The sequence below is a fragment of the Miniopterus natalensis genome, chromosome 19, assembly GCF_054644295.1.
Source record: "Miniopterus natalensis isolate mMinNat1 chromosome 19, mMinNat1.hap1, whole genome shotgun sequence".
Lineage (NCBI taxonomy): Eukaryota > Metazoa > Chordata > Mammalia > Chiroptera > Miniopteridae > Miniopterus > Miniopterus natalensis.
The window spans coordinates 12970544-12982684 of NC_142099.1; the positions used below are offsets into that span (position 1 = coordinate 12970544).

The 12141-nt window shown below is 46.6% G+C and overlaps 1 protein-coding gene across 1 annotated transcript; it reads left to right on the top strand.

Annotated features, from left to right (window-relative positions):
* The first annotated feature begins 7936 nt into the window (after positions 1-7936).
* AQP10 (aquaporin 10) lies at positions 7937-11903 on the top strand. Its single transcript, XM_016221624.2, has 6 exons — positions 7937-8281; positions 8674-8800; positions 9625-9762; positions 9867-9985; positions 10242-10459; positions 10934-11903. The coding sequence occupies exons 1-6, from the start codon at positions 8177-8179 to the stop codon at positions 11145-11147; spliced, it is 921 nt and encodes a 306-aa protein (XP_016077110.2). The 5' UTR covers positions 7937-8176; the 3' UTR covers positions 11148-11903.
* Positions 11904-12141: the final 238 nt, after the last annotated feature.

Sequence of the window (12141 nt, forward strand, 5' to 3'; positions counted from 1 at the left end):
TGTTTTAATTTTTTATCAATTTTTAGAGAGTGAGGAAGGGAGGAGGAAAGAAAAACATCAACCAGCTGCCTTCTGCATACCCCTACTGGCGCTCGAGCCCTCAACCTGGGCATGTGCCCTGATTGGGAATCAAACCAGCAACCTTTTGATGCATGAGACCATGCTCAACCAACTGAGCCACACCAGCCAGGGATCAAAAATTAGGTTTTCATTGCAGCTGCTATCTTCCTAGGATTCCCACCATTGCTGTGTGTGTTTTTACACACAAAAATTGTAAAGCTCTTTAGTATCCTGAAACGTAATTTATTGATAACATTATCTATGCACACAATTACATGTACATGTGTGTATATATACTTTTTTTTATAATTTTTTTTCTTAAATGTTGACTTTTAGAGAAAGAAAGGGAGAGAGAGAAATATTGATCAGTTGCCTCCTGCACACACCCTGACCAGGGATGGAATCCAAAACCTGGGTATGTGCCCTGATCAGGAATTGAACCTGACAACTTTCAGTGCACAAGACGATGCTTCAGCCAGCTGAGCCACACCAGCCGGAGCTGTGTATATACTCTTAAATTTTCTATAAAGGAGAAATAAAAGGAAAGTAATTTATAGAAAACAGTATTTTTCAGTATGTAAATGCTTAGGCACAACTAGAATCCATAATGAAATATCCTGACCAATATAGGTATGTCATATAGCCACCCGAATGCCATGAAAATGTAGCCTTAGTTAACAGGTTTTTCTGAAATGGTGACTGGCTCTTGCTAAATTTCTAAACAAAATAAAATACTGTCTTCCCTCAATTTACATGATGATTGCATTCCTAGAAGATTCAGTAGACATTAAAACTGCTAAATAAAAAATACTTTGTGTATATATATAAAACAAAGTCTAAGCTCATCGTCATAAACAAGCTTTTCACCAATATGTACATCTGGTAGGACATAGAATAAGTCTTTGTTGTGTGTCTTGCAGGATGTTTAGTATATCTTAATTCTGATCACTAAATATTAGGAACTCCCCCACCATCATTGTGAAGCAGCAAAAATCTTGCCCCTACAAGTTTTCAAAGTTTTTGGTAGGGGGCAGTATTCCTGGTTGAGAATCTGGTCTAATAGTAGTTTTTCCACATGGAAACATGAGTGTTGTATAAGGATAATGAACATATATTACTTTAGAAACTACAGAAATAAAACTGATCTTTATTATTATTATTTTAAATATATCTTTATTGATTTCCGAGAGAGGAAAGGAGAGGGATAGAGAGAGACAGAAACATCAATGATAAGAGTCACTGATCAAGCCCGCATCCGGGCACGTGCCCTGACCGGGAATCGAACCCTGATCGCCTGGATCCCAGGTTGACGCTCAACCGCTGAGCCACGCCCGGCCGGGCTATTATTTATTTTTAATCCTTACTTGAGGATATGTTTTTATTGATTTTTAGAGAGAGAGAGAGAGAGACATCCATGTGAGAGAGAAACATTGATCAGCTGCCTCCTGTATGCACCCGAACGGGGATCAAACCCGAAACCTAGGTATGTCCCCTGACCAGGAACCAAACCCACAACCTTTTGGTGTGGGGGATGATGCTCTAACCAACTGAGCCACCTAGCCAGGGCAATACTTACCTTTATATTTATTTATTTACTTACTTATTTAATCCTCACCTGAGGATAATTTTTTCCATTGCTTTTCAGAGAGTGGGAAGGAGAGAGAGACAAAGAAAAACATTAACGTGAGAAAGTCACAGCAGTTGGTTGCCTCCTGCATGTGCCCTGGGATTGAGCCTGCAACCAAAGTTACGTGCCCTTGGCCATAATCGAACCCGGAACCCTTCAGTCCGCTGGCCGACACTAACCACTGAGACAAACCAGCCAGGGCCAAAACTTATCTTTAAAGTGATAGACAGTGAGAGGAGGAATATGGTGACTTTTTGTATCCTTCAGCCTGAAAGGCTCAAGGAGGGTGGCTAATGGAAAGAATATGTAGGGTTGGGAAGACTAAGTGTCTTAGCTTGGGTGTCCCAGGAAATAAACTCATATGGAGGGTTTCAGGCAGAAGATTTATTTGGGAGTGCTCTTGGGAGATCTACCTATAGAGAAGTGAAGAAAACAGGATCGAACAGCGAGTAGCTGACACTGTGGTTGCAGCTGAGTCCTCAGCTGATCCTGGAATTACTGCAGGAGCTCTGGAATGGAGATAATTATTCTCAGTTGTTCCAAATTAAGGCAAAGGGGCCAGGACATTGTATCCTTAAACCAGGCAATCATTGTGGGAAACCTTCTGAGAGAAGGCAAGATAGTTCCGAGTGACTGAGGTTAATTTCCAGTTAGGAAGGCAGCTGTGAGCCATCAGCAACTGATCTTTCTAACAGTTGGGAAACACGAAAGACCCTAAAGAAAGGATCTGGGGGAAGCACTGTGATGTCTACAGTTCACCACTTTGCACTGCTCAGGCCCATACTTCTGCTGGTTAGTTTACCCAGTGGGGAAAAACTTCTATAGCATTATATTTGGTTTTATTTCTTGGGGAAACTTCAAGAGAAGCTTCAGTTGGAAAGTCTATGGCCTTCATTGCTACAGTTGGTTTTGAGGCTCTGATGGCTTCTTAGTCGCCTTTCTGCACCACTGATTCTAGATTTTCCTCACCTTTGGCGGGCACCTCTGGTGGTCTAGACAGCTGGATAGTCAGATGACCCAGAACTTCAACTCTGAGGGTGCCCTTGGTTACCATGCCCATCTGAGACTGTGACTGCTCTATTTTCCTATTAACTGTTAAAACTGAGTATGGGCCCTGGCCAGTGTGGCTCAGTGGTTAGAGCATTGGCTTGCACACTGAAGGGTCGAGGGTTTAATTCACAGTCAAGGGCACATACCTGGGTTGCAGGTTTGATCCCTGGCACTGGTTGGGGCTCATACAGAAGGCCACAAATCGACGTCTCTCTCACATCGATGTTTCTCTCTTTCCCCCTGCCTCCCTCCCTTCCACTCTCTGTACTTTTTAAAAAAATATATCTTTATTGATTTCAGAGAGAGGAAAGGAGAGGGAGAGAGAGAGATAGAAACAGCAATGATGAGAGAGTCATTGATCGGCCCACTGGGGATCGAGCCTGCAACCCGGGCATGTGCCCTGACCAAGAATTGAACCCCAATCGCCTGGATCCTAGGTTGACGCTCAACCCCTGAGTCACGCCTGGCCGGGCTCCACTCTCTCTAAAGAGCAAAGAAAAAAATATCCTTGGGTGAGGATTAAAAAACAAACAAATGAAAAACAGCATGGGCGTATCATGAGTGGATGACCTGAATGCCAAAATACTCTTCCTGCCTCCCATGTGTAGCTGTAGTCCTCCCTTTTCTGTCACAGTCAATCATTCCTGACAGTGTGATGACTTCTTTTCTTGTCCGCTTGCCTCTTGCTACCAAAGTTCAAAAGAGGTTCTTTTGAAGACCCCAAAGTTCAAAAGGGATTCTTACTTCGATCCCAGGAGGAAGCATTACATCTTTGGTTTTCAGGACATCTAGACCGCAAAATGAAATTTCCCATATGGTTCACTGGTAGTGAAAATAAGTGGAGGCTACTTGATTGCTATCTAGATTAATGTGATTAATTTCCAGGTCCACATATTTTACCTGTTGGGGACACAGAATTATACAATGGTTGTTGATTTAGGATATATATCATGTTCTAGGGGGTAGTGCCCCATTCTCCTAGAGTTTCACCTTGAAGCTGGCGCCTCATCTGTGTCTTTAAGAGGCCACTGAACTGCTCTATTATACTGGTGGCCTCTGAATGGGGCAGTATAAAGCCAGTGGACCCTTTGGTCACATGCCCACTGCCACACCCCCTTTACTATAATGTAAATCCCCTTGGTCTGAAGTAATGTAATGTGTATCTCATGCTGATGGGTCAAGTACCCTGTAAATCCTTGGGGAGTGGTACTTACTAGCTGATACCCTATGGGTAGGAAAGGCAAACCTATACAGGCATATACCTCAGCGTTCAGTTCCAGACCACTGCAATAAAGCAAGTATTGCAGTAAAGCCAGTTGTAACCTTTTTGCTGGTCCTGCCTTCAATTTGTAAAAAATGCAACATTGGTGAAGTGCAAAAAAGTGAAGTGCAATAAAATGAGGTATGCCTATACTCAGAATATGTGTCAATGCCAGTCAAAAGTGATAGGATCTACTGTCTCCAACTTGCCCCTAAGTGGCTGCTTGTTCTCAAGGAATAGCACCATATCCAGGGCTTAGTGTTGGTGTCTATTAATGGCAGGTTGGACATTGGCAGCAGCAGTAGCTAGTTGAGCCTGGGGGAGTCGGACCTTTGCTTTGGGTCCATGCCTCTATTCCTACCACTAGTTACTCCATTTAGTGTATCCATTGTTTAAAACTAGGTGGCTGATGACAAATAGTGGCTGACTCATCCTGCCTACTTGGATCTTCACACTTCAAGACTACTCCTATAGGTCCATTGACATCTCATCCTCAGAACTTCTTGTCCTTGATCTCCCACTTTTTGTATTTTCAAGCTCCTGACCAACTAACCAGAACATTTGTCACTGCTCTTATGACTGTGTATATTCTCACCTTATCTTTCCACACAAAGTGGATGACCAGATGTACTGTCCGAATCTCTTCACTAGGAGAATTTCCCCTCACCACTGGGGTCACAGTGTGGCAGTACTATTTGGTTTTTATCCACATACCACCCCATTTCATCTGTGAACCGAGCTTAGACTTTTTCCTTCTCTTGATTTCTCCTCACAAGAGATCCTTGCCATAGACTAAATGTAGCCTGTCCCCCAGATTCATATGTTGAAACTTAATCCCCAATGTGATGGTATTTTGAGGTGGCTGCACCAGTCTACATCCCCACCAGCAGTGTACTAGGGTTCCCTTTTCTCCACATCTATGCCAGCACTTGTCATTTGTTGATTTGTTGATGACAGCCATTCTGGCAGGTGTGAGGTGATGCCTCATTGTTGTTTTAGCTTGCATCTCACTGATGATTAGTGACTTTGAGCATTTTTCATGTGTCTACTGGCTATCTGTATGTCCTCTTTGGAGAAGTATCTATTCAGGTACTTTGCCTATTTTTAACTGTATTGTTTTGTCTTCCTGGTGTTGAGCTGTATGAATTCTTTGTATATTTTGGAAATTAAACCATTATCAGATATATCATTGGTGAATATGCTTTTCCATACAGTAGGTTCTCTTTTCATTTTGTTGGTGGTTTCTTTTGCTGTGCAGAAGCTTTTTAGTTTGATGTAGTCCCATTTGTTAATTTTTTCCTTTGTTTCCCTTGCTGTAGTCTATGTATCTGTGAAAATACTGCTCTGTGAGATATCTGAGATTTTACTGCCTATGTTTTCTTCTAGGATTTTTATGGTTTTGTGACTTACATTTAAGTGTTTTATCCCTTTTGAGTTTATTCTTGTGTATGGTGTAAGTTGGCAGTCTCGTTTATTTATTTATTTTTTTGCATGTAACTGTCCAATTTTCCCAGCACCACTTATTGAAGAAACTATCCAAATCTGTTTTCTAGCTTATTTTGTAATACAAGGCCAAAAGTTGGTGAACTTAAGACTTGCTGCCCTGGCCTGTTTGGCTCAGTGGCTAGAGTGTTGGCCCGTGGACTGAAGGGTCCTGGGTTCAATTCCTGCCAAGGGCAAGGACCTCTGTTGCAGGCTCGATCCCCGGCCCCTGTTGGGGCAACCAGTCGATGTGTCTCTCTCACATAGGTGCTTCTGTCTCTCTCTCACCCTTCCACGCTCTCTGAAAAGCAATGGAAAAAATATCCTCGGGTAAGGGTTAAAAATAATAAAAATATTATTTAAAAAAAGAGTTGCCTAGTGATTGGTGTTTAACAGCTGAAACAAGTTAACTGATCTGCTCAGATGGCTAATTTATTTTCTTTCAATGAAGATTACCTCCCAGAAACTTGCATTTTAAAAGATGGCTCAGATAAGAGTTCTGTGGTTTTTTTTTTAATAATCCCCCCCCCAGGATACTTTTTTCCACTGCTTTTCAGAGAGAGTGGAAGGGAGGGAGGTAGAGAGAGAGAGACACACACACACACACACACACACACACACACACCCCCATATGAGAGAACTAGGGACCCTTCAGCCCATGGGCTGATGCTCTAACCAGTGAGCAAACTGTCTAGGGCTCAGATAAGAGTTCTTGAAGACGACTAGGTATTTGCTTCTCAAAGGTACAGGGAAAGAAATGTAAGCTCCTCCTAGAAGCTTTATCTGTAAGCCTTTTGAGCTGAATAGGCGAGGTTTGGGGAAGGTAAAAAGGATTCAGTGGGCTTTGATGTTCTGGAGCCACACCTCTGGCCCTGTAAAGACTTTATTTGTAAAACAAGGATGGTGGTTTTTAATACCTCAAGGATTGTCAAATGTTGGCATAGGACTGACAAATTCATTCATTCAATCATTTTTGGAATGTTTCTTTCCATTTAGTTATATTTTTGTTTCAGGCTCTGTAGCAATTACAGAGTTCTAGTTTATCGGTAGTGCATAGCTGAGGTTCATTTTTGAGAGCCACAAAGGTTTGGCTGCATGGAAAAGACACATCGATCTCAGGAGGCCTCATCCTCCATCCACTTCCCTTGGGAACAGCAAAAACAGGTCTAACTGCAGGATAGTATTAAACTTAATGGTGCCCTTAAGTGGCCAAACCTCTCCATTTCTCACTTTATAATGGGGCCAGGCTAAGTTGCAAAAGAAGCTTGAAGGACTCAGGCCCAATTTCTCCTAGTTGGCGAATATGCATCCCAAAAGTGGTTATCTCAAGGTACTATGGACTGGTTCCCCATGATGGAGAAACAGATAAATTCTGAGCCGAGAGTTACAGCCATCCCTGCTAGTCTCTGGGCTGTCCTGTGGTCTGAGAACCATAGTAGGGCAGGTTCCATATCACCCGGGAAATACCCAGGGTGTGGAGTACATACAACGGTTACAATGATGGCTGGGCACTGTAACGATGGATTTACTCCGCTCAGACAAGTGGATTCCACTCTACACAAAGCCACTCCCAAGTGAGGCATCCCTATTTGTCAGCCTCCAGACTTAACTAGCTTTACCCGAAGTTCCCCTTATTGTGTCTGTCCATACAAGGGGTGCCTAATATTCCCATCACCTCAGATGGAAAATTCATTCTACTACTCTGGTCTCCAGTTGTTCGGCTAGTGACCTGTTACCCTGCCCTTTATGTCCCAAGAGCCCTGGTTGTTTAAGAGGCCTAGTAGGGAGAGAGAAGCTGCCCCTTATCTTTCGAGCCAAATGAGTTTAGACTCTCATCTATCCAGCAAAAGGTTTTGTTCAGATACTCAGAAAGCGATTCCAATTGAAAAGCCAAAGTTAAAAAGCAGCCATCCTTTTTTCCCTCCTGTCCTTTGTTATCTCAATTCTTATCTTTAGCCTAGGGTCTCTCAACCCTTAACCTTTAGCTCCACCTGGAGGATTTAAAAAAAGCAGCCCGGCCGGGCGTGGCTCAGCGGTTGTGATGGGGGTTCGATTCCCGGTCAGGGCACATGCCCGGATTGCAGGCTCGATCAATGACTCTCTCATCGTTGATGTTTCTATCTCTCTCTCTCTCCCTCTCCTTTCGTCTCTCTGAAATCAATAAAGATATATTTAAAAAAAAAAAAAAAGGCAGACTCTTACCTTAAAACAAGGAGGTCCAGAAATCCAAGAAACTCACCCACGTCTACTGGATGCAAAGGGAGAAGCCTGTGGGGCACAGTGGCTCCCTGCTGGTGCCTTGCATGGGTCTGGGTCTTCGAGGTGGTCCTGGGTGGGCTTCTCTGGAATCCTACCACAGAGTCTGAGTCAGGGCACCATACTCTTTGGGGCACCAGTATTTCGCCCCAATCTGTCAGTGTAGGGAGAGGCTACTCCTGGGAGGAAAGGGGATGAAAGACAAAGAAGACTGGGCAAACTCCAGGCTCTGGTGGTGCACAGAGCTTACCCACGGGGACATTCTCCTGTTATCTCTATTTTCCATATACATATGCATAAGTACTAGCTGCCAGTCCAGAGCTGAGGTAATTGGTTTTAAAGTCTTTTCCTTATCTTTGCCCCTGGCAGGCATATCTGTGAAGTAGCAGTGTGCTTGTGCAGACAGAGGGAGCCGTGACCAGAGACAGGGTGTCCTCACCATGGCTTATATTCAGCTTCTGGCAGAAGTCAAGGGCTGGATCCAGATCCGCAGCCTCCTAGCCCGACAGTGCCTGGCAGAGTTTCTGGCTGTGTTTGTGCTCATGGTAGGCAGGGTAATTGGGGGAAGGTAATGGGAGGTGGGCAAAAGCTTTTGGTGCCCCCCCGGTGTTCTTATCTTTCTCCTGGTGTCCTGCTTCCTTTCAACTGTCCATCTTTTCCGCCCTCCTCTTTTCTCTTGTACTCTTCTACTTACTGATTTTTATTACTGTCCCTTTTCATCTTTCACCCCCTTCCCTTTCTTTAATTTTTTTTCACTTCTCTCATTTATTTTCCCTTCCCTCTCTCTGCTTTTCTTCCTTCCTTGCCGATCCCTCGCATTTGTTCATTGTGCACCTCTCTTGGCTTCTCCCCTCACCTTCCCAGTCTGTCTCCCCTGTAGGCCCACCAGGCTCCCTATTCCTGGTTCCCTGCTCCTCATCTCTCCTCTCCCCACCAGCTGATCACCCAAGGGGCTGTGGCCCAGGCTGTCACCAGTGGAGAAACCAAAGGCAACTTCTTCACCATGTTTCTAGCTGGCTCTTTGGCTGTTGTGGTAGCCATCTACGTGGGTGGTAATGTCTCAGGTAAGGAGGGAGGGGGTCTGTTCATTAAACATGGTAGGATATGCACATGAGTGTGGGTGTGTGGTTATGGTGAAAGGTGACTCATGGACACTATCTTCTTGAACTTGATCAGTGCCCTGGACTGAGATATGCCTTTAGCCCAGTCCAGCCCTTCCCCTTTTTGTATCTCTCCATCTCCCTTCCTCACATTAATCCTCTGCTCACTTAGAGATCTGTGGCAAGGTATTAAGGGTAAGTGCTACCCTCTTGTGTCCTCCACCTGAAGCCTTCTGGGGTTCACCTTTGCTCCAGACCTCACCTGCTGTTCCCCAGAAACACACAACATCACTGTGCTTGACTGGAGCCTTGAGACACAAGCACTGTAGGGGAAAGAGCACAGCCCCAGGTTCAAACCTTGGCTTCACTGTGTGACCTTGACAAGTTGTTTAGTCTTGAGCCTCAATTTCCTAATTTATATGATGGGAATGGTAACATCTACCTTATAGAATTAACATCTACCTTGGCCGGTTTTTCTCAGTGGTTAGAGCGTCAGCCCATGGACTGAAGGGTCCCAGGTTTGATTCCGGCCAAGGGCATGTACCTCGGTTGCAGGCCCACCCGGGGCATGCAGGAAGCAACCAATTGATGTGTCTCTTTCACATCCATGTCTCTCTCTTTCTCTCTCTCTCTCTCTCTGCCTTCAACTCTCTCTGAAAGCAATGGAAAAAATATCTTCAGATAAGAATTAAAAAAAAAGAGTTGTGGGGAGGAGTAGCAATGTTACCTGGTTAGTGCCTGGCAGTGACACTTAATGGATATTGGTTTTTTTTTCTTGATCCTTGAAGGGGCTCACCTGAATCCAGCCTTCTCCCTGGCAATGTGCCTCCTGGGACGCCTCCCCTGGGCCAAGCTCCCTATTTACTGCTTGGTGCAGATACTGTCTGCTTTTTGTGCCTCTGGAACCACTTATGCTCTCTACTATGGTAACAGAGGGAACAACATTGGGGCATCTGTGTGTGGGCAGGGGTTCCTTGGAACGTTTTTGAATGAGAAAGATGGAAATCCTGGGTATTCCCTTCCCCTGCAGATGCCCTACAGAACTATACAGATGGGAACCTGACTGTGACTGGCCCCAAGGAGACAGCTTCCATCTTTGCCACCTACCCTGCTCCCTATCTGTCCCTGAATAATGGCTTCCTGGACCAGGTAGGTGTGAGGGGAAGACCTGGGAGAGCTCTGGCCTTTGCCTCTGCCCTCTGGGACCCTAACCTATTGTTAAGTCTCTGGGTCGGATGGGATGTGGGGTTAGGTCTATCTTTGCCGCCCCCCCCCACCCCCCACAGCTGCCTGTATTAGACAAAGTCAGATGACATAGGGTGGTGGCCTAGACTGTTTGGGGAAGAGAGGGCAGATGGAGTATCTGGCAGCTGATGGGAACCCTTTTGTATCTGTCTACTCTAAGGTTCTGGGCACTGGGATCCTGATTGTGGGGATCTTGGCCATCCTGGACACACGGAATAAGGGAGTGCCTGCAGGTCTGGAGCCCGTGGCAGTGGGGCTACTGATCCTGGCCATCGGGCTATCCATGGGTGCCAACTGTGGATACCCACTCAACCCTGCCCGGGACCTGGGCCCACGGCTTTTCACCTACCTGGCTGGCTGGGGCCCTGAAGTCTTCAGGTGCGATATGGCCTCCCCTGGTGCTGTCCTTCCAATCATCTCCCTCGGCTAAACACTCTGACCCTGGGTTCCCTGCTTAAATATTTCTCCTCTTAGTTATCTTGGCCTCTTAACAGTGTCCCCCCTCTAAGTCTCAGTTTTCCCTTTTTTTCTGGCCCTTCCCCCTTAACCCTTTTCACTGAAAAAGTGAGGTTTAGAGGTTGTGTTCTGGGATCCATATTACCTCTTTGGGCATTAGTGACCTCATTAGCAAAACAGGTATATTCAGATAATACCTAAGGCAAGAGGCTGGACTAAGCTCTCCTGGGGACTCCTTCTCTCTAAATGTTATGCTTTGATGCCAAGACACCCTTTTCCTGGTGTCCATCACCCTAGGAACTGCTTAAAGGAGTTTTCTTGTTACTGCCTCCAGTCCTTTTGGGGGAGGACTAGGGCAGTCACCCATGATATCTCCCTTCTGTCCTTTTCTTGCAGCGCTGGTAATGGCTGGTGGTGGGTGCCTGTGGTGGCTCCTATGGTGGGGGCAACCCTTGGCACAGCCACATACCAACTTCTGGTGGCTGTGCACCACCCTGAGGATTCAGAGCCAGCCCAGGATCTAGAGTTTGCCCAGTATAAAGCCTCAGACTTGGAAACTCCTGCCTCAACTCAGATGCCACAACAGTCCTACCTCCCTCATGGACACTGAAGAGACCCAGACCTGATGACAAGACATTCTTTCTCTTTATTAAGACACAAGGACCTGGGCAGTTTCTGTGTTTACTCATCTAAGCATCCCTTCCTCCTAAACTGGGGAGGATGCCCGTACAGGCAGACCCAGAGGAGGTCATAAGGTCCCGTCTTCATACTCTCCTCTCCCAAGCCCGTTTTTCGGGACCCTGCGGGCTTCCAGGAACATATTCCTCAAAGTGGCCACCAGAGGGTGCGCACCCTGGAAGCCGGACTGGGAAAACCGTAGGAATCTACGGGGTGGTGGGGGCCGACTGTCCAGTGGGGCGCATAGCCCTGGGGACGTCCTGCAAAGCTTGGTCCCCACTGCCTGACTCCCAGCTCTCACTACCTCAGCGCCTAGATTCAGCCGCCCCCCTAGTTAGTAGGAACAGATGGGGAAACAGCCTCCACCTAAAGGGCGTGCGGGAGGCGGGGGCGAGAAGAGAGGGCAAGCAGTGGAACAGCCATTCAAGCGCCTAGAGACCCGGAGAGCGAGGCGGCGAAACGGAGGCACAGCCCAATACGTAGACATTTCAGGCTGTGTCATTCAAGGATAGGGTGCAGTAGAGATGAGCCGGGCGAGGAGAGAAGGCACGGCGCAGAGGGCTGCGAGGGGAACGAGTGGAGCGTTACGGGAAGACCGGCGCTGAGGAAAATTCTCGTCCACCGCTTCCCCTGCTCTCATGCCCCTCCCCGAGAGACGCCTTTTTAGCAGAGAAGACCGCTTTCTCCAGTTCCCTTTCTTCCATATAAAACAAATCTCAGAACTGCCTCGCCTCCTGACCGTTTCATTGATGCTTTGGAGGCCGGATGGAGATGGCAGTGGGCGGGGACGCGGCCTCGTCCCCTGGGCCTCGAAAGGGTTAAGACCCTCCCCCTGCCCCGCACAAACATGGCGGCTCTCTCCCCAAAACCTACTCCGGCCCCCCGCCCTCTCCCCCACTCCGTCACTTCCGCCCCGCCGTGGCCGA